Source organism: Chiloscyllium punctatum, chromosome 16 (genome assembly GCF_047496795.1).
Source record: "Chiloscyllium punctatum isolate Juve2018m chromosome 16, sChiPun1.3, whole genome shotgun sequence".
NCBI lineage: Eukaryota > Metazoa > Chordata > Chondrichthyes > Orectolobiformes > Hemiscylliidae > Chiloscyllium > Chiloscyllium punctatum.
Window position 1 is genome coordinate 18,870,390 of NC_092754.1, and position 20,829 is coordinate 18,891,218.

General features: G+C 50.2%; 1 protein-coding gene across 6 annotated transcripts in view; it reads right to left on the bottom strand.

The window, feature by feature from the left end:
• LOC140487011 (paired box protein Pax-7) overlaps positions 1-20,829 on the bottom strand; it is a 159,558-nt gene that overhangs the window by 6,417 nt on the left and 132,312 nt on the right. For 4 of the 6 annotated variants that reach the window (XM_072586367.1, XM_072586370.1, XM_072586366.1 and 1 more), the window contains one exon: positions 19,765-20,011. The exons of the other annotated variants lie outside the window; for them this stretch is intronic. In XM_072586367.1, the coding sequence (XP_072442468.1) occupies positions 19,765-20,011 (247 nt within the window). The remainder of the gene's footprint in view (positions 1-19,764; positions 20,012-20,829) is intronic. 6 annotated transcript variants of the gene reach the window in all.

The window sequence follows — 20,829 nt, forward strand, 5'->3', positions numbered from 1 at the left end:
TGCTTTTCCAGCACCACTCTAATCTAGATTCTAATCTCCAGAATCTGCAGTATCCACTTCCTTGCTGATTTAACAGATTGATCATTATTGGCAAAAGAACTAGCTATGGTGGAAGGAGTTAGGATGTTGTATAATTTGTTATGATGTAGAATGTGCTGTTTGATTGGGTTGCACAAGGAAATTCAATAGTGTCTTCCAATACTTGGAAAGAACCAATTTGCAGAGCTATGGTGACATAGGCCACAGATTGGAACAAATTGGATATGTCTTTCAAAGTGGCAAAACAGGCTGATGGTATGAATATAAAAGATTTGGAGGGATATGGGCCAAGTACAGGCAGGTGGGGCCAGTTTATTTTGGGATTATGGTCGGCATGGGCTGGTTGGACTGAAGGGTCTGTTGCTGTGCTGTAGGATTGCATGACTATGGAACAAAAGGCCTTCTTTATTAGGTTGGGAGTTGGTGTGAGATCAGAGTCAGAGAGCCATAGTAATGTTGTGGATGAGAGAAAGAAATTACAAAGGAATTCAGACAAAATAAGTGAGTGGGGAAAATCTGGACAGGTGGAGTTCAATGTTGGAATAAGGAAGGCTAACTTACGGTCCGAAAAGGCAAACCCAAAATATTTATTGATCGATCAAACAGAGAGATTTGTGTGTCCATGTGCACAAACCACTAGCAGCCAGTAGAGGTCTAAAAATTGAAATGCTGTATGGAATACACAGGGAAAGATTTGAGATCTCAATGATACCCAGACTTTGTCAGATACAATCTGCTGTACTGCCATCAGTTTTTAGCCTCCGGAATGAAATACTGGTTTTTGGACTTTACATACTTATCACCAGAATAAAAGGGTTAAACTATGAGGACAGGTTGCACAAAAACTGGTTGGTTTTGTCTTACGTTGGGTAGGTTGAAGGATGATCTACTCAAAGCAAGTACAATGAAAAAAAAAGATTCAAATGTGTAGACTGGACAGAAATTGTGGTGGAGGATTAGAAATCAACAATCTTTCACACAAGTGGTAGCAGAAACCTCAAACTGTCATCATCTTAAAACCCTTGGATCCTGGCAGCTTCATTGAAATTTTCAAGATGGAAATGGATCTTGTTGAGTAAAGTTATTGAAGAAAATGGAGCAGAGGCAGATGAGTGAGGTGGAAGTGCAGATCAACAATTCTGCTACAATTCTGGTCACCCTGCTGTCGGAAGGATGTTACTGAAATGGAAAGGGTGCAAAGAAGATTTCCAAGGGTGTTACTGAGACTGGAAAGTTTGTGTCCGAAGGAGAGACTGGATAGGCTGGGACTTCTTTCCCTGGAGTGTAGAAGGCTGAGAGGTGACCTTACACAAGTTTACAAAATCATGAGGGACATAGAGAAGGTGAATTGCCAACGTCTTTCCCCCTGGGTAGAGGAGTCCGAAACTAGAGGGCGTAGGTTTAGGGTGAGAGGGGATAGATTTAAAAGGGACCGGAGGGGTAACTTTTTCACACAGAGGGTGGTGCATTTATGGAAGGAGCTGCCAGAGGAAGTGGTAGAGATGGGTACAATTACGACATTTAGAAGATATTTGGAAAGAATAGGAAAGATTTTAGAGGGATATGAGCTAAATACAGGCAAATGGGACTAGTTCAGTTTAGGAAACCTGGTCAGCATGAATAAGTTGGACCGAAAGGTCTGTTTCTATGCCTCTATAACCATGAGCTGAATAGTAGAGAGGCTGAAGGGGCTGAATAGACTCCTCTTTCTGTGATTTCTGTGTTCCCTGGGAAGTGACAGGTCTTTGTGAACATTGGTTTGAAGACAGAAAATGGACCAGCTGTGATGTCCCGAGAGTTAAATATCCCTTCCAACAGTCAAGTGTGGCTTTTCTGATTGGAGATACTTGAACTGTGTTAGTACTTCTGTTTCAACTGTAAACTCCAGTCTGACATGTGAAGACTGAACTGTTAGATGAGGGCCTGTGCCCAAGAAGTACGTAGCCAATAGCCTGAGGGGAAGGGTAGGGAGTTGAATCAATCTGGAAGTGGTTACTATCTTGAGCACAAGTTTGCATTTCAATAAATCAAGAAGAGCTTTCCTTCTTGGATGGTCTTACTCTTTGATGGGAACTGGGTGTCACTGGCAAGTGCAGCAATTGTCATCCACCTCCAACTGAGTGGCTTGCAATGATAATTTCGGAGGGCAGTTCAGAGTCAACCACATTGCTGTGGCTCTGAAGTTGCATGGAGGACAGACCAGACAAGGACGGCTGATTTATTCCCCTATGGGACATTTGTCAACAGATGGGTTTTTACTGCCATCAATGAGAATTGTCATGGTCATCGTTACTGAGACAGGCTTTCAATTCCAGTTCTGTTTTATATCCGGACATCCGATCACACACATCCAAATGATCCCCCCCCCCCCCCCCTCACCATCACCAAATCACTGTTTTTTTCCCCTATTAAGCAGCACCAATAAATCACTTGTGTTGCCACTTGAATAATTACAGGCAAAGCCCATTCAGGGTAATGTAAACCATCAACTGTGTGGGAGAGAGGGAAGGGGCAAAATGAACATGGAGTTGGAAGTGAAGATAGAGCACTCTCACCCCTGCAGTGTCCACCTCTTTCAATTCCAGGATTTAAATTTAGATTCCACCAGCTGCTAAAATGGGATTTGAATCAAAACCCTCAGAGCATGAACTTGGAACTCTGGATTACCATGACACCATGATCTCAGGAGAAGCTCTTGGCTGTGTGGCAGGCTTTGGTTCAATCTCCAATCTGATGGTGTGGAACAGAGAGACTTGGATTGTACATTGATACATCGTTGAAGGTGGTAAGACCAATTAATTCTTTAAATTCATTCACGGGATGTGGGCTTCGCTGGCTAGGACAGCATTATTGCCCATCCCTAATTGCCCAGAGAGCAGTTAAGAGTGAAAAGATACCGTCAACCACATTTCTGTGCGACGACAGTCTCATGTAGGCCAGACCAGGTAAAGACGGCAGATTTCCTTCCATAACGGACACTAATAAGTCAAATAAGTTTTCCCAACAGTTCACGATTCTTCAGAAGATACAAGGAATCTCGGGCTTTCTTTCATACCCGCAAGGATGTTCGGTTCTTTTGAGAAAGCACACAGGGGATCGGTGGAAAAAGATATCAGTTGTGTCAGACGATGCAGAGGCCGGGATCGATCTCTTTCCAATAGGATCCGATCAGATTTAACACAGGCATTCGCCATGCAGGAGGAGATTGACGGGGTACCAATGAAGAAACTGGTCCCCCAGATGGGAGCGTTAGTAACCGGCCGGAACAGATTTTATGGCGCCTGGTTAAAGAGGGGGAGATGAGAAAGAACTTTTTGATTTTGCCTAGCAGCTCCTTACAACCCGGTTGGCCTCTCCTGGAAAACCGGGAGCGGGTTCAATACTGTGTTTCTGAAGGAAACTGGGAAAAGGCCGGAAGGAGAAACCAGTTGCAGAACTAAATAGAGGGAGCTCAGGCCTGAAAATAATTGGTTGCAATGACTTTCAAAAAGGCCGCACATGTCCGACGGGGTAAAAACAATGACTGCAGATGCTGGAAACCAGATTCTGGATTAGTGGCGCTGGAAGAGCACAGCAGTTCAGGCAGCATCCAAGGAGCAGCAAAATCGACGTTTCGGGCAAAAGCCCTTCATCAGGAATAAAGGCAATGCCCGAAACATTGATTTCGCTGCTCCTTGGATGCTGCCTGAACTGCTGTGCTCTTCCAGCACCACTAATCCAGAATCCAAGTACGACGGGCCGATTGGCCGCTCCTGTGCTGCATGGCTCCATCATATTTCGTGAACCAAGTGAAGCTAGGCTGTACTGTACCGCGCATAACGGGTGTGACTGACACCTTACCCCAAGGCACTCGTGATTGCCAATATACGATAGCAGTGTTTATTTGAGATTTATATCAGCTACACATGTCCGTTCACATCCAGAGGCAAGTGTGGCAAGGTCAGAGGTTGCTGCACACACTCGGTGAAAGGGAAAGCCGCTATTGATCCGGCCAGCTTCTACAGAAGGTTTCAATTTAACGGCAGGAGCTAAAGACATTAGGAGCGGCTGCAGGGAGAGAGCGTGGAAAATGCGAGCTGGGGTCGTAAAGGACACTGGAAGGGCAGACCAGTGAGGATGGAGGGGGAGGGAAGGACCTCTGAACCCACTCAGTACAAGGCCTTGTGACCAGTAAGACATATTAGCTGCTGAACATAGGAGCTCTACACATCCATCGGTCAGTGCCTCTCCCGTTCCTGTCTGAGCTATTTTGCAAACTTCCCCACGCAGACAGATCCTCTCTTACAGAGACCGAGTAAATACGGCGCGTCACACACATACCCCACCTATCACTGTAACACTCTAATACACACCCCTCACTGTCACACCCTGATATAACACACGCCCCTCACTGTCACACTGATACAACACACACCGGGCACCTTAACACTGATATAACGTCCACCCCACCCCCCATCCAGTGTAATAGGGGCATAATACACGCCCCTCACCTCAATACCCTGATAACACACACACACCCTCACTGTAATACTTTGATATAACACACGCCCCTCACTGTCACACTGATACAACACACACCGGGCACCTTAACACTGATATAACGTCCACCACCCCCCCCCCCCCCATCCAGTGTAATAGGGGCATAATACACACCTCTCACCTAAACACCCTGATAGAACACACACATCCTCACTGTAATACTTTGATATAATACACACTCCTTACTATAACACTGATATAATACACATCCCTCACCTTAACACTGATGTAACACACACCCCCTCAATGTAACACTTTGATATAACACACACCCTCCCACCCTTCACCATGACACTCTGATATGGCACGTCCCCATCACTCTTCACTAACACTCAGATACAACACACACCCCTATAACACACATCCTCATCTTCAAACTCTGATACAACACACATCCCTCACTTTAATACTCTGATACAACACACACCCCTCATTGTAACACACTCTGATAATAACACACAACCCCTCACCAGAACACTGATATAAACACACCCTTCACCTTAACACTCTCTGAAATAACACACACCCCTAAGTGTGACACTCTGATACAACACCCCATACTCTTCATTGTGACCCTCTGATAATAACACCTCACTCCCTTCACTGTGACACTCTGATATAGCACCTCCCCATCACTCTTCATTGTAACATTCAGATACAACACACATCTCTCACTGCAACACTAAAATAACACACAACCCTAACAGTAACACTCTGGTGTAACACACAGCCCTAACAGTAACACTCTGGTGTAACACACCCACCCCTCACTGTAAGACTGATGTAATGCAGTCTCATCATATCTTTGTAATATAAGGCACATTTCTCACTAAGTCTCTGACTCTCCCTCTTTATGGGTATTTAAGCGGGCATTGGATAGGTATATGGAGGATAGTGGGTTAGTGTAGGTTAGGTGGGCTTTGATCGGCGCAACATCGAGGGCCGAAGGGCCTGTACTGCGCTGTATTGTTCTATGTTCTATGTTCTATAACACACATTCCTATCATAAACAATGTGAGAAAACACATACTCCGGTTGCAATGATCGAACAGACATGCCTTACATGCTGATATATCATACAATATATATCTCATTCAAAACTGAAATATAACACAGCCCTCTAACTGAAACACACTGATGTAGCACACGTACATCAATGTTGCAACTATCAAATATCCACCTCTCACTGTAACACTGATAATGACAGACTTGCCTCACTGGAACACTGATATAACACACCCACCTTACTGTAACATTATAATAGTACAGACCATCACAGCAATGCTCTGTATCACACCTCTGGCTATTGAGGGAGTGCAGCGTAGGTTCACGAGGTCCATTCCTGGAATGGCAGGATTGCCTTACACGGAAAGACTGAAGCGACTGGGCTTGTATACCCTTGAGTTTAGAAGACTGAGAGGGGATCTGATTGAAATGTATAGGATTATGAAAGGATTGGACACTCTGGCAGGAGGAAACATATTTCCGCTGATGGGGGAGTGCCGAACCAGAGGACACAACTTAAAAATACGGGGTAGACCATTTAGGACAGAGATGAGGAGAAACTACTTCACCCAGAGAGTGGTGGCTGTGTGGAATGCTCTGCCCCAGAGGGCAGTGGAGGCCCAGTCTCTGGATTCATTTAAGAAAGAATTGGATAGAGCTCTTAAAGATAGTGGAGTCAAGGGTTATGGAGATAAGGCTGGAACAGGATACTGATTGGGAATGATCAGCCATGATCATATTGAATGGCGGTGCAGGCTCGAAGGGCTGAATGGCCTACTCCTGCATCTATTGTCTATTGTCTATTGTCTCTCTCTGTAGCACACATATAAGAGACACTCCTCATTGTAACACACTGATAGTAACAGACATTTCACTTTAACATTCTGACATAAAGCACAATTCTTACTGTAATATTTATTTAAAATGTACCCAGATTATAAATACTGATATAACACACTCTCACTCTATCACACTGACATAACCCACTTCCTTCGTTATTACACCGATATAAACACACTAATACCCTAATAGCACACACTCCTCTCGGTGTAATACTGTCCCATAACAAACACCTCTCACTGTTTCAGTCTTTTATAAAGGACAGGCCTCACTGTAAGAACAATATAACACTCACCACTTCTTGTAACATTCTAATATAGCAGCACTGTAATATTGTGCCTCACTGTTACACTGATATAGCACACACCTTTCCTGTAGCAGTCAAATGTAAGGAACACTTCTGACTGTAACATTCTGATAATAACATACACCCATCACAGCTACATCGAACTAACATATAGCCCCTCATTGCCCCCTTTAATACAGCTTAATATAAAATACAAACCTCTATAAGACTGATATAAAACACATACCTAAAGCAACTGCTTTCTGTTACACTAATAATAGCAGACATCCCTCACTATTACATTGATATAGCACATACCCTCATTCGAGCACACAGTATAAGGCACAGTTCTTAATGTAACACTCAAATATAGACCATTGCTACACTGACCAAACACACACCTTATGTATGCACCATATGCAGTTTCATATACACATTTCCACTCATTGTAACACTGTGATCCAGCAGCCCCAACAATAACATCTTGATATAATATTCAATGTTACTGTATTATTCTGATAAGTGTTTCCACTGTAGCACTGATGTAATACACATCTCCCACTGTAACACCACATCTCCCACTGTAACACTCTGATAAAATACATACTCCTCACTTAACACATTTATATGACACATAACCCCGCAGTGTTGCAATGACTTAAAACTGATCTAACAATTTAATATAACATGTCACTCATGTTGATACTGATAGAAAACATGCACCTCTCTGTAACACACATTATATATATATATAATAATAATATACACATGTTCATATGTTTTAATTATAACTTGCTTTAATAATACAGGCCCTGCCACTACAACAAACTGATATACACACCTCATTGTAATGCTCTGAGACATCACACACATAACTGTAACATTCTGATATAAAACAACACTGTCACACTGTTACACTCTGATGTAACACACATATGACAGTAATGTTATAATATAACAAACACTCCTCATTGTAACAGACATATAACAAAACACACCTTTCCTTGTAATACTGATATAACTCGCATCCCTTCTTACAGCATCTTCATGAAAGACATCTCCCCATTATAAGACCCTGATATAGCACAAGCCTCACTATTAGTCTCTGCTATAACACACTCTCTCACTGTTACACCAGTCTAACACACACCCCTCTTTGTAGCATTTCAATATAACATTGTTCCATCAGTGTTTATGGTGAAATCGAAGTTAAAAATCGCACTACACCAGGTTATAGTCCAACAGGTTTATTTGGAAGTACTAGCTTTTAGAGCACTACTCCACCAGGTGGTTTTGGAGAATAAGATCGTAGGACTCAGAATTTATAGCAAAAGTTTACAGTGTGATGCAACTGAAATTATATATTGAAAAAGACCTGGATTGTTTGTTGAGTCTCTCATCTTTTAGAATGAGCATGTTGGTTTCAGTTCTTTCATATGTAAATCCCAGAATTGTCTTAAAAGTTACATTCTCAAGTGAACTTTAACAATAGGTGCCATGTTGGCCTGGATAATGCATTGAACATGTGAGATTCCCTGTGTGAGGCTGTCTGTGCCCCAATGGTCAGACTGATTCTAATCTAAAGAAGGTATTTCAGAATCTTACATGGATTCATGCAGTTTTTGAGCAAAATAAAATATAACACAACATAAGTTTGTGGGGTGAATGCGCATTTGCAGAATCTTATTTTATTTTACTCAGTTACATAACACTGTAAACTTTTGCTATAAATTCTGTGTCCTACAATCTTCTACTCCACTACCACCTGATGAAGGAGTAGTGCTTCCAAGTAAACCTGTTGGACTAATACCTGGTGTTGTGTTATGTAATTTTTTAGCTTTGTACACCCCAGTCCAACACCAGCACCTCCAAATCATGACTGATAGAACACATACCCTTCACAGTAACTTTGATATAAAACGCAATCCATTGATATAAAAAGCACACACTGTAACACTGATATAACATACCCATCACTGTATCACTGATATAAACCACAACACTCTCCATTACATCCAAATATAAAATAATCTATACATTATAAGAAATTGTTTTAGACCCTCCTGAGTGTATAATACACTGATATGATACAGACACACACATGCCTTGATCCGACATTGAAATAACATGTGAACTTCACTCTAAAATGCTTATATACCACATAACTCCTCACAGTTACACTGACCTAACAAACAGCTCTCTCATTCTATACATTAACGAAACACTCACCCAATCACTGTAGGAGTGATATAACACACACCTCTCACTATAACTCTGACATAATATGTATCCCTGCTGCTATAGCCTTATATAACACAGAGCCTTCACTTTTAACTGCAGCTTCAGTGTAATTCCATTACTTAAGACACACTGATCACTGTACACACTCTGAAATAAAACACAGCTCTACACTAATATAACATATGATATACACTGTAATAAACTGATATAAAACACACCCCTCATTGTACACTCTGACAGTAGAAACACTGCTCACTGTAAGACATTGATATAATACGCAGCCATCATCGTGACTCTATGATATAACATCTCTCAGCCGACAGGACATGTGTCCTGGTAGAACACATTACTCACTGTGACGCTTTGATACAACACATTATTCTTGCTGTGACACTATGATATAAGACACAACTGTTACTATAACACTGATAAACACTCAGCCCTCACTGTCACTGTGTTTATAAAACTCATCCCTCAGTGTGCCTCTGTGATATTACACGGAGCCCTCGCTGTGACCGCCCGTGGTATGACACACCGCCCTCGCTGCGACTGTGCGGTATGACACTGAACCCTCGCTGTGACTGGGTGATTTATCACATATCCCTCACTGTGACTGGGCGATTTATCACATATCCCTCGCTGTGACTGGGCGATTTATCACATATCCCTCGCTGTGACTGGGCAGAATGACACTGATCCCTCGCTGTGACTGTGCAGAATGACACTGATCCCTCGCTGTGACTGGGCGATTTAACACATATCCCTTGCTGTGACTGAGAGATCTAACACACATCCCTCGCTGTGACTGAGGTCTAACACACATCCCTCACTGTGACAGTGAGATCTGATGCACATCCCTCACTGTGACAGTGAGGTCTGACGCACATCCCTCACTGTGACAGTGAGGTCTGACGCACATCCCTCACTGTGACAGTGAGGTCTGACGCACATCCCTCATTGTGACTGTGAGGTCTGACACACATCCCTCATTGTGACTGTGAGGTCTGACACACATCCCTCATTGTGACTGTGAGGTCTGACACACATCCCTCATTGTGACTGTGAGGTCTGACACACATCCCTCATTGTGACTGTGAGGTCTGACACACATCCCTCATTGTGACTGTGAGGTCTGACACACATCCCTCATTGTGACTGTGAGGGATAACACACATCCCTCACTGTGACTGTGAGGGATAACACACATCCCTCACTGTCACTCTGTGGTCAAACACAGATGTCTCAGTGTGACTGTGCAATCTAACACACATCCCTCACTGTGACTGTGCAATCTAACACACATCCCTCACTTTAACGGAGAGGTCTAACACATATCCCTCACTGTGACTGTGATAGAACACTGATCCCTCACCGTGAGTGTGAGGTCTAACACACATCCCTCACTGTGACTGTGATATAACACTGATCCCTCACTGTGACTGTGATAACACATACTCCTCACCAAGACGAGGCAGTCTGACACACATCCCTCACTGTGTCTGTGACATCTAACACGCATCCCTCACTGTGACTGTGAGATCTGACACACATCCCTCACTTTAACTGAGAGGTCTAACACATATCCCTCACCATGACTGTGAGGTCTGACACACAGCCCTCATTGTGACTATGATATAACACTGATCCCTCACTGTGACTGTGTGATAACACACACTCCTCACCGTGACGAGGCGGTCTGACACACATCCCTCACCGTGACAGTGAGGTCTGACACACATCCCTCACCGTGACTGTGCGATCTGACACACATCCCTCACCCTGACAGTGAGGTCTGACACACGCCCCACACCGTGACAGTGAGGTCTGACACACACCCCTCACCGTGACAGTGAGGTCTGACACACACCCCTCACCGTGACAGTGAGGTCTGACACACACCCCTCACCGTGACAGTGAGGTCTGACACACACCCCTCACCGTGACAGTGAGGTCTGACACACACCCCTCACCGTGACAGTGAGGTCTGACACACACCCCTCACCGTGACAGTGAGGTCTGACACACACCCCTCACCGTGACAGTGAGGTCTGACACACACCCCTCACCGTGACAGTGAGGTCTGACACACACCCCTCACCGTGACAGTGAGGTCTGACACACACCCCTCACCGTGACAGTGAGGTCTGACACACACCCCTCACCGTGACAGTGAGGTCTGACACACACCCCTCACCGTGACAGTGAGGTCTGACACACACCCCTCACCGTGACAGTGAGGTCTGACACACACCCCTCACCGTGACAGTGAGGTCTGACACACACCCCTCACCATGACAGTGAGGTCTGACACACACCCCTCACCGTGACAGTGAGGTCTGACACACACCCCTCACCGTGACAGTGAGGTCTGACACACACCCCTCACCGTGACAGTGAGGTCTGACACACACCCCTCACCGTGACAGTGAGGTCTGACACACACCCCTCACCGTGACAGTGAGGTCTGACACACACCCCTCACCGTGACAGTGAGGTCTGACACACGCCCCTCATCGTGACAGTGAGGTCTGACACACGCCCCTCACCGTGACAGTGAGGTCTGACACACACCCCACACCATGACAGTGAGGTCTGACACACATCCCTCATTGTGACAGTGCAATCTGACACATATCCATCACTGTGACTATGAGGCCTAACACACGTCCCTCACTGTGATTGTGATAGAACACTGATCCCTCACCCTGACTGTAAGGTCTTACACACAGCACTCATTGTGACTATGATATAAAACTGATTCCTCACTGTGACTGTATGATAACACACACATCCCTCACTGTGACAGTGAGGTCGGACACACACATCCCTCACCGTGACAGTGAGGTCGGACACACACATCCCTCACCGTGACAGTGAGGTCGGACACACACATCCCTCACCGTGACAGTGAGGTCGGACACACACATCCCTCACCGTGACAGTGAGGTCGGACACACACATCCCTCACCGTGACAGTGAGGTCGGACACACACATCCCTCACCGTGACAGTGAGGTCGGACACACACATCCCTCACCGTGACAGTGAGGTCGGACACACACACCCCACACCGTGACAGTGAGGTCTGACACACACCCCACACCGTGACAGTGAGGTCTGACACACACCCCACACCATGACAGTGAGGTCTGACACACGTCCCTCACTGTGACTGTGATAGAACACTGATCCCTCACCCTGACTGTGAGGTCTAAAACACAGCCCTCATTGTGACTATGATACAAAACTGGTCCCTCACTGTGACTGTGTGATAACACACACACCCCTCACTGTGACTGTGTGATAACACACACACCCCTCACTGTGACAGTGAGGTCTAACACACACCCCTCACTGTGACCGTGAGGTCTAACACACACCCCTCACTGTGACCGTGAGGTCTAACACACATCCCTCACTGTGACCGTGAGGTCTAACACACATCCCTCACTGTGACCGTGAGGTCTAACACACATCCCTCACTGTGACCGTGAGGTCTAACACACATCCCTCACTGTGACCGTGAGGTCTAACACACATCCCTCACTGTGACCGTGAGGTCTAACACACATCCCTCACTGTGACCGTGAGATCTGACACACATCCCTCATTGTGACAGTGCAATCTGACACATATCTATCACTGTGACTGTGAGGCCTAACACACGTCCCTCACTGTGATTGTGATAGAACACTGATCCCTCACCCTGACTGTAAGGTCTTACACACAGCACTCATTGTGACTATGATATAAAACTGATTCCTCACTGTGACTGTATGATAACACACACATCCCTCACCGTGACAGTGAGGTCGGACACACACATCCCTCACCGTGACAGTGAGGTCGGACACACACATCCCTCACCGTGACAGTGAGGTCGGACACACACATCCCTCACCGTGACAGTGAGGTCGGACACACACATCCCTCACCGTGACAGTGAGGTCGGACACACACCCCTCACCGTGACAGTGAGGTCGGACACACACATCCCTCACCGTGACAGTGAGGTCGGACACACACCCCTCACCGTGACAGTGAGGTCTGTCACACTCCCCTCACCGTGACAGTGAGGTCTGACACACATCCCTCACTGTGACTGTGCGATCTAACACACAGGCCTCACTGTGACAGTGAGATGTAACACACAGCCCTCACTGAGACTATGATATAACACTGATCCCTCACTGTGACTGTGTGATAAGCCACACACTTCACCGTGACAAGGCAGTCTAACACACATCCCTCACCGTGACTGTGATAGAACACTGATCCCTCACCCTGACTGTGAGGTCTTACACACAGCCCTCATTGTGACTATGATACAAAACTGGTCCCTCACTGTGACTGTGTGATAACACACACACCCCTCACTGTGACCGTGCGGTCTAACACAAATTCCTCACTGTGACCGTGCGGTCTAACACACATCCCTCACTGTGACTGTGCAGTCAAACACACATCCCTCACTGTGACTGTGCAGTCAAACACACATCCCTCACTGTGACTGTGCAGTCAAACACACATCCCTCACTGTGACTGTGCAGTCAAACACACATCCCTCACTGTGACTGTGAGGTTTAACACACATCCCTCACTGTGACTGTGAGGTTTAACACACATCCCTCACTGTGACTGTGAGGTTTAACACACATCCCTCACTGTGACTGTGAGGTTTAACACACATCCCTCACTGTGACTGTGAGGTTTAACACACATCCCTCACTGTGACTGTGAGGTTTAACACACATCCCTCACTGTGACTGTGAGGTTTAACACACATCCCTCACTGTGACTGTGAGGTTTAACACACATCCCTCACTGTGACTGTGAGGTTTAACACACATCCCTCACTGTGACTGTGATAGACCGCACAGTCACAGTGAGGGATATGTGTGTTATCACACAGTCACAGTGAGGGATGTGTGTTAGACCGCACAGTCACAGTGAGGGATGTATGTTTGACCGCACAGTCACAGTGAGGGATGTATGTTTGACCGCACAGTCACAGTGAGGGATCAGTGTTCGGACACACGCCCCTCACCGTGACAGTGAGGTCGGACACACGCCCCTCACCGTGACAGTGAGGTCGGACACACGCCCCTCACCGTGACAGTGAGGTCGGACACACGCCCCTCACCGTGACAGTGAGGTCGGACACACGCCCCTCACCGTGACAGTGAGGTCGGACACACGCCCCTCACCGTGACAGTGAGGTCGGACACACGCCCCTCACCGTGACAGTGAGGTCGGACACACGCCCCTCACCGTGACAGTGAGGTCGGACACACGCCCCTCACCGTGACAGTGAGGTCGGACACACACAGCCCTCACCGTGACAGTGAGGTCGGACACACACAGCCCTCACCGTGACAGTGAGGTCTGACACACAGCCCTCACCGTGACTGTGCAATCTGACACACATCCCTCACCCTGACAGTGAGGTCTGACACACGCCCCTCACCGTGACAGTGAGGTCTGACACACAGCCCTCACCGTGACAGTGAGGTCTGACACACGCCCCTCACCGTGACAGTGAGGTCTGACACACATCCCTCACCCTGACAGTGAGGTCTGACACACAGCCCTCACCGTGACAGTGAGGTCTGACACACACACCCCTCACCGTGACAGTGAGGTCTGACACACACAGCCCTCACCGTGACAGTGAGGTCTGACACACACAGCCCTCACCGTGACAGTGAGGTCTGACACACACAGCCCTCACCGTGACAGTGAGGTCTGACACACACAGCCCTCACCGTGACAGTGAGGTCTGACACACACCCCTCACCCTGACAGTGAGGTCTGACACACACCCCTCACCGTGACAGTGAGGTCGGACACACAGCCCTCACCGTGACAGTGAGGTCGGACACACACAGCCCTCACCGTGACAGTGAGGTCTGACACACACCCCTCACCGTGACAGTGAGGTCGGACACACAGCCCTCACCGTGACAGTGAGGTCGGACACACACAGCCCTCACCGTGACAGTGAGGTCTGACACACATCCCTCACCCTGACAGTGAGGTCGGACACACGCCCCTCACCCTGACAGGGAGGTCGGACACACGCCCCTCACCGTGACAGGGAGGTCGGACACACGCCCCTCACCGTGACAGGGAGGTCGGACACACGCCCCTCACCGTGACAGGGAGGTCGGACACACGCCCCTCACCGTGACAGGGAGGTCGGACACACGCCCCTCACCGTGACAGGGAGGTCGGACACACGCCCCTCACCGTGACAGGGAGGTCGGACACACGCCCCTCACCGTGACAGGGAGGTCGGACACACGCCCCTCACCGTGACAGGGAGGTCGGACACACGCCCCTCACCGTGACAGGGAGGTCGGACACACGCCCCTCACCGTGACAGGGAGGTCGGACACACGCCCCTCACCGTGACAGGGAGGTCGGACACACGCCCCTCACCGTGACAGGGAGGTCGGACACACGCCCCTCACCGTGACAGGGAGGTCGGACACACGCCCCTCACCGTGACAGGGAGGTCGGACACACGCCCCTCACCGTGACAGGGAGGTCGGACACACGCCCCTCACCGTGACAGGGAGGTCGGACACACGCCCCTCACCGTGACAGGGAGGTCGGACACACGCCCCTCACCGTGACAGGGAGGTCGGACACACGCCCCTCACCGTGACAGGGAGGTCGGACACACGCCCCTCACCGTGACAGGGAGGTCGGACACACGCCCCTCACCGTGACAGGGAGGTCGGACACACGCCCCTCACCGTGACAGGGAGGTCGGACACACGCCCCTCACCGTGACAGGGAGGTCGGACACACGCCCCTCACCGTGACAGGGAGGTCGGACACACGCCCCTCACCGTGACAGGGAGGTCGGACACACGCCCCTCACCGTGACAGGGAGGTCGGACACACGCCCCTCACCGTGACAGGGAGGTCGGACACACGCCCCTCACCGTGACAGGGAGGTCGGACACACGCCCCTCACCGTGACAGGGAGGTCGGACACACGCCCCTCACCGTGACAGGGAGGTCGGACACACGCCCCTCACCGTGACAGGGAGGTCGGACACACGCCCCTCACCGTGACAGGGAGGTCGGACACACGCCCCTCACCGTGACAGGGAGGTCGGACACACGCCCCTCACCGTGACAGGGAGGTCGGACACACGCCCCTCACCGTGACAGGGAGGTCGGACACACGCCCCTCACCGTGACAGGGAGGTCGGACACACGCCCCTCACCGTGACAGGGAGGTCGGACACACGCCCCTCACCGTGACAGGGAGGTCGGACACACGCCCCTCACCGTGACAGGGAGGTCGGACACACGCCCCTCACCGTGACAGGGAGGTCGGACACACGCCCCTCACCGTGACAGGGAGGTCGGACACACGCCCCTCACCGTGACAGGGAGGTCGGACACACGCCCCTCACCGTGACAGGGAGGTCGGACACACGCCCCTCACCGTGACAGGGAGGTCGGACACACGCCCCTCACCGTGACAGGGAGGTCGGACACACGCCCCTCACCGTGACAGGGAGGTCGGACACACGCCCCTCACCGTGACAGGGAGGTCGGACACACGCCCCTCACCGTGACAGGGAGGTCGGACACACGCCCCTCACCGTGACAGGGAGGTCGGACACACGCCCCTCACCGTGACAGGGAGGTCGGACACACGCCCCTCACCGTGACAGGGAGGTCGGACACACGCCCCTCACCGTGACAGGGAGGTCGGACACACGCCCCTCACCGTGACAGGGAGGTCGGACACACGCCCCTCACCGTGACAGGGAGGTCGGACACACGCCCCTCACCGTGACAGGGAGGTCGGACACACGCCCCTCACCGTGACAGGGAGGTCGGACACACGCCCCTCACCGTGACAGGGAGGTCGGACACACGCCCCTCACCGTGACAGGGAGGTCGGACACACGCCCCTCACCGTGACAGGGAGGTCGGACACACGCCCCTCACCGTGACAGGGAGGTCGGACACACGCCCCTCACCGTGACAGGGAGGTCGGACACACGCCCCTCACCGTGACAGGGAGGTCGGACACACGCCCCTCACCGTGACAGGGAGGTCGGACACACGCCCCTCACCGTGACAGGGAGGTCGGACACACGCCCCTCACCGTGACAGGGAGGTCGGACACACGCCCCTCACCGTGACAGGGAGGTCGGACACACGCCCCTCACCGTGACAGGGAGGTCGGACACACGCCCCTCACCGTGACAGGGAGGTCGGACACACGCCCCTCACCGTGACAGGGAGGTCGGACACACGCCCCTCACCGTGACAGGGAGGTCGGACACACGCCCCTCACCGTGACAGGGAGGTCGGACACACGCCCCTCACCGTGACAGGGAGGTCGGACACACGCCCCTCACCGTGACAGGGAGGTCGGACACACGCCCCTCACCGTGACAGGGAGGTCGGACACACGCCCCTCACCGTGACAGGGAGGTCGGACACACGCCCCTCACCGTGACAGGGAGGTCGGACACACGCCCCTCACCGTGACAGGGAGGTCGGACACACGCCCCTCACCGTGACAGGGAGGTCGGACACACGCCCCTCACCGTGACAGGGAGGTCGGACACACGCCCCTCACCGTGACAGGGAGGTCGGACACACGCCCCTCACCGTGACAGGGAGGTCGGACACACGCCCCTCACCGTGACAGGGAGGTCGGACACACGCCCCTCACCGTGACAGGGAGGTCGGACACACGCCCCTCACCGTGACAGGGAGGTCGGACACACGCCCCTCACCGTGACAGGGAGGTCGGACACACGCCCCTCACCGTGACAGGGAGGTCGGACACACGCCCCTCACCGTGACAGGGAGGTCGGACACACGCCCCTCACCGTGACAGGGAGGTCGGACACACGCCCCTCACCGTGACAGGGAGGTCGGACACACGCCCCTCACCGTGACAGGGAGGTCGGACACACGCCCCTCACCGTGACAGGGAGGTCGGACACACGCCCCTCACCGTGACAGGGAGGTCGGACACACGCCCCTCACCGTGACAGGGAGGTCGGACACACGCCCCTCACCATGACAGGGAGGTCGGACACACGCCCCTCACCGTGACAGGGAGGTCGGACACACGCCCCTCACCGTGACAGGGAGGTCGGACACACGCCCCTCACCGTGACAGGGAGGTCGGACACACGCCCCTCACCGTGACAGGGAGGTCGGACACACGCCCCTCACCGTGACTAAGAGGTCTAACACACGCCCCTCACCGCGACTAAGAGGTCTAACACACATCCCTCACCGCGACTGTGAGGTCTAACACACATCCCTCACCGTGACTAAGAGGTCTAACACACATCCCTCACCGCGACTGTGAGGTCTAACACACATCCCTCACCGCGACTAAGAGGTCTAACACACATCCCTCACCGTGACTGTGAGGTCTAATACACATCTTTCCCAGTGACTGTGAGGTCTAACACACATCCCTCACCGTGACTGTGACAGTGAGATCTAACACACATCCCTCTCCGTGACTGTGACAGTGAGGACGAACACGCACCTCTCACACTGACTGTGCGATCGAACACGCACCTCTCACCATCACTGTGCAATAAAACACCACACCCCTCACTGTGACTGTGCGAAGAAACACCACACCCCTCACTGTGACTGTGCAATAAAACACCACACCCCTCACTGTGACTGTGCGAAGAAACACCACACCCCTCACTGTGACTGTGCGATATAACACACCCCCCTCACTGTGATATAACAGGTTTATTTGGAAGCACTAGCTTTCGGAGCGCTGCTCCTTCATCAGATGTTTGTGGAGCAAAAGTTTACAGTGTAAGGTAACTGAAATTATATGTTGAAAATTTCAGTTACATCCCACTGTAAACTTTTGCTATAAATTCTGTGTCTTACAATCTTATACTCCACAACCACCTGAAGGAGCAGCGCTCTGAAAGCTAGTGCTTCCAAATAAACCTGTTGGACTATAACATGGCGTTGTGTGATTTTTAACTTTGTACATCTCAGTCCAACACTGGCATCTCCAAATCATGTGATATAACATACATCCCTCCTGTGATATAGCTCACTTCCCTTCCTGTGACTCTGTGATATAAGGCACAGTCCTCACTACAACACTCTGATATAACACACGTACACCACTGTAACACTGTGATATAACTTAGATTCCCCACTGTAACAGGGATTAACTCATGCCTTGTTGGTAATTTCCCATTCGTGACTCATATAGTGTCTACTGTCTGTCTGGATGTGCTGAAACAACGTTGAAACTGAATGTCAGAATGTGCTGCTCCCTGAGGGGCTCAGCAAGATTTCTGATGTTCAGAAAAATCTTTGTGCCTCAGATGGAGCTGGTGGACCAGGAGCAGGGAGGAATTGAAGAAATCAGAGTTGGGGACCCTTTTTCACATTCACCCCTCCTTGCTGATTCCTACACTATTGTTGGGGACTGTCTTTTCCCATCCCAGAGCCAACTGGGGCTGCCTCCTGAGTGAGGCTGGTCTGTCCATGTTGAATGGTCATTCAGGCTGGTCCTTTACAGTGTAACGAAGAGCCCTAATAAGAACGAGTGAACTGTGGTTGGTTCTTGTTCCTCCCTCCCTAGCCTAAGGCAGTTTATTGTTGGTGCTGCTTGTGTTGATGGACTCACTGCTTCCAGTGATGGAATCTGAGCCCAAGTACCCTCTCCCCATCCATTCCACCTTCTCTCCACACCCCGCCTCCCCCCCCCCCCCCTCCCATTTCCCATTACTGCTGTGCTCCCCTCCCCCCCACCCCGGTGTCAGTGCTTACTTTGTCCATATTGGGCATACTGGTAGCCGGGCACAGGGTCCATGCTGTATCCAGATGTGCTGTAGGCGGGTGTGCAGTAAGACTGAGAGCTAGGCAGGGTCTCCACGCCCTTGATGGAGTCGGAGCGCTGGCTGCAGCTGGCGGAGAGCGGATTCGAGGTGTCCAGGCTCCCATGCAGCGGGGAAATGGAGAAGTCATGCTGTGGCTGAGTGGGGACTGCTCCAGGGTTACTCAGGATACTCATCACCTGCAGGAAAGAGAGAGAGACAGAGAGAGAGACAGAGAGAGAGAGAGAGAGAGAAAGAGAGAGCGAGAGAGAGAGAGGGGAGCAGGTTAATATTGAGATAGAGATTGGGATTCTAGCAGGGACTCAGTGCAGGGGAGGGCCTGAGCTGCAGAGTAAGACTGAGCTAACATGCTTCTGTGCAGGTGAAGAGTTGGACCAACAATTCTAGTGATTCCTAGATATCGAGCAATGTACAGGATGCATTGAGGAGTAATAGGGAAGCTTATGGTAGAATCGGAGGGCTCAGAACACCAGAAACCCAAAGGTGGATAGAAAACGCAGCAGGTTACTTGAAAACGAAACAAGGAAATTGGAGAGGGAACATGAAAAAACCCTGGTGGATAAAATAAAGGAAGATTCAAGGACATTTTCGAAATATAATAAGAACAAGAGAATAACAAGGGAAACAGTGGGGTCCATTAGGGACTTAAGAGGCAATTTGTTGGTGGAGCCAGAAATAGGTGAGGTTTTAACAGAATACTTTATATCTGTGTTTATAATAGAGAAGAATGATGTTTAGAAATCAGGGGAAAGGACGTTGATATACTTGAACAAATTGGCAATGAGAAGAAGGAGCGATTAGAGATTTTAACCAGCTAACAATTTGATCAATCCCTGGGTCCTGATCAGTTTTGTCCGAGGCTGGTGTGGGAGGCAAGGGAGGATATTGCAGGGGCTTTGGTGTTAAATTTCAACAGACACAGGAGAAATGCTGGAGGACTGGAGAACAAGCTAATATGATAGCATTATTTGAAAAGGATAAACCAGGGAACTGTAGG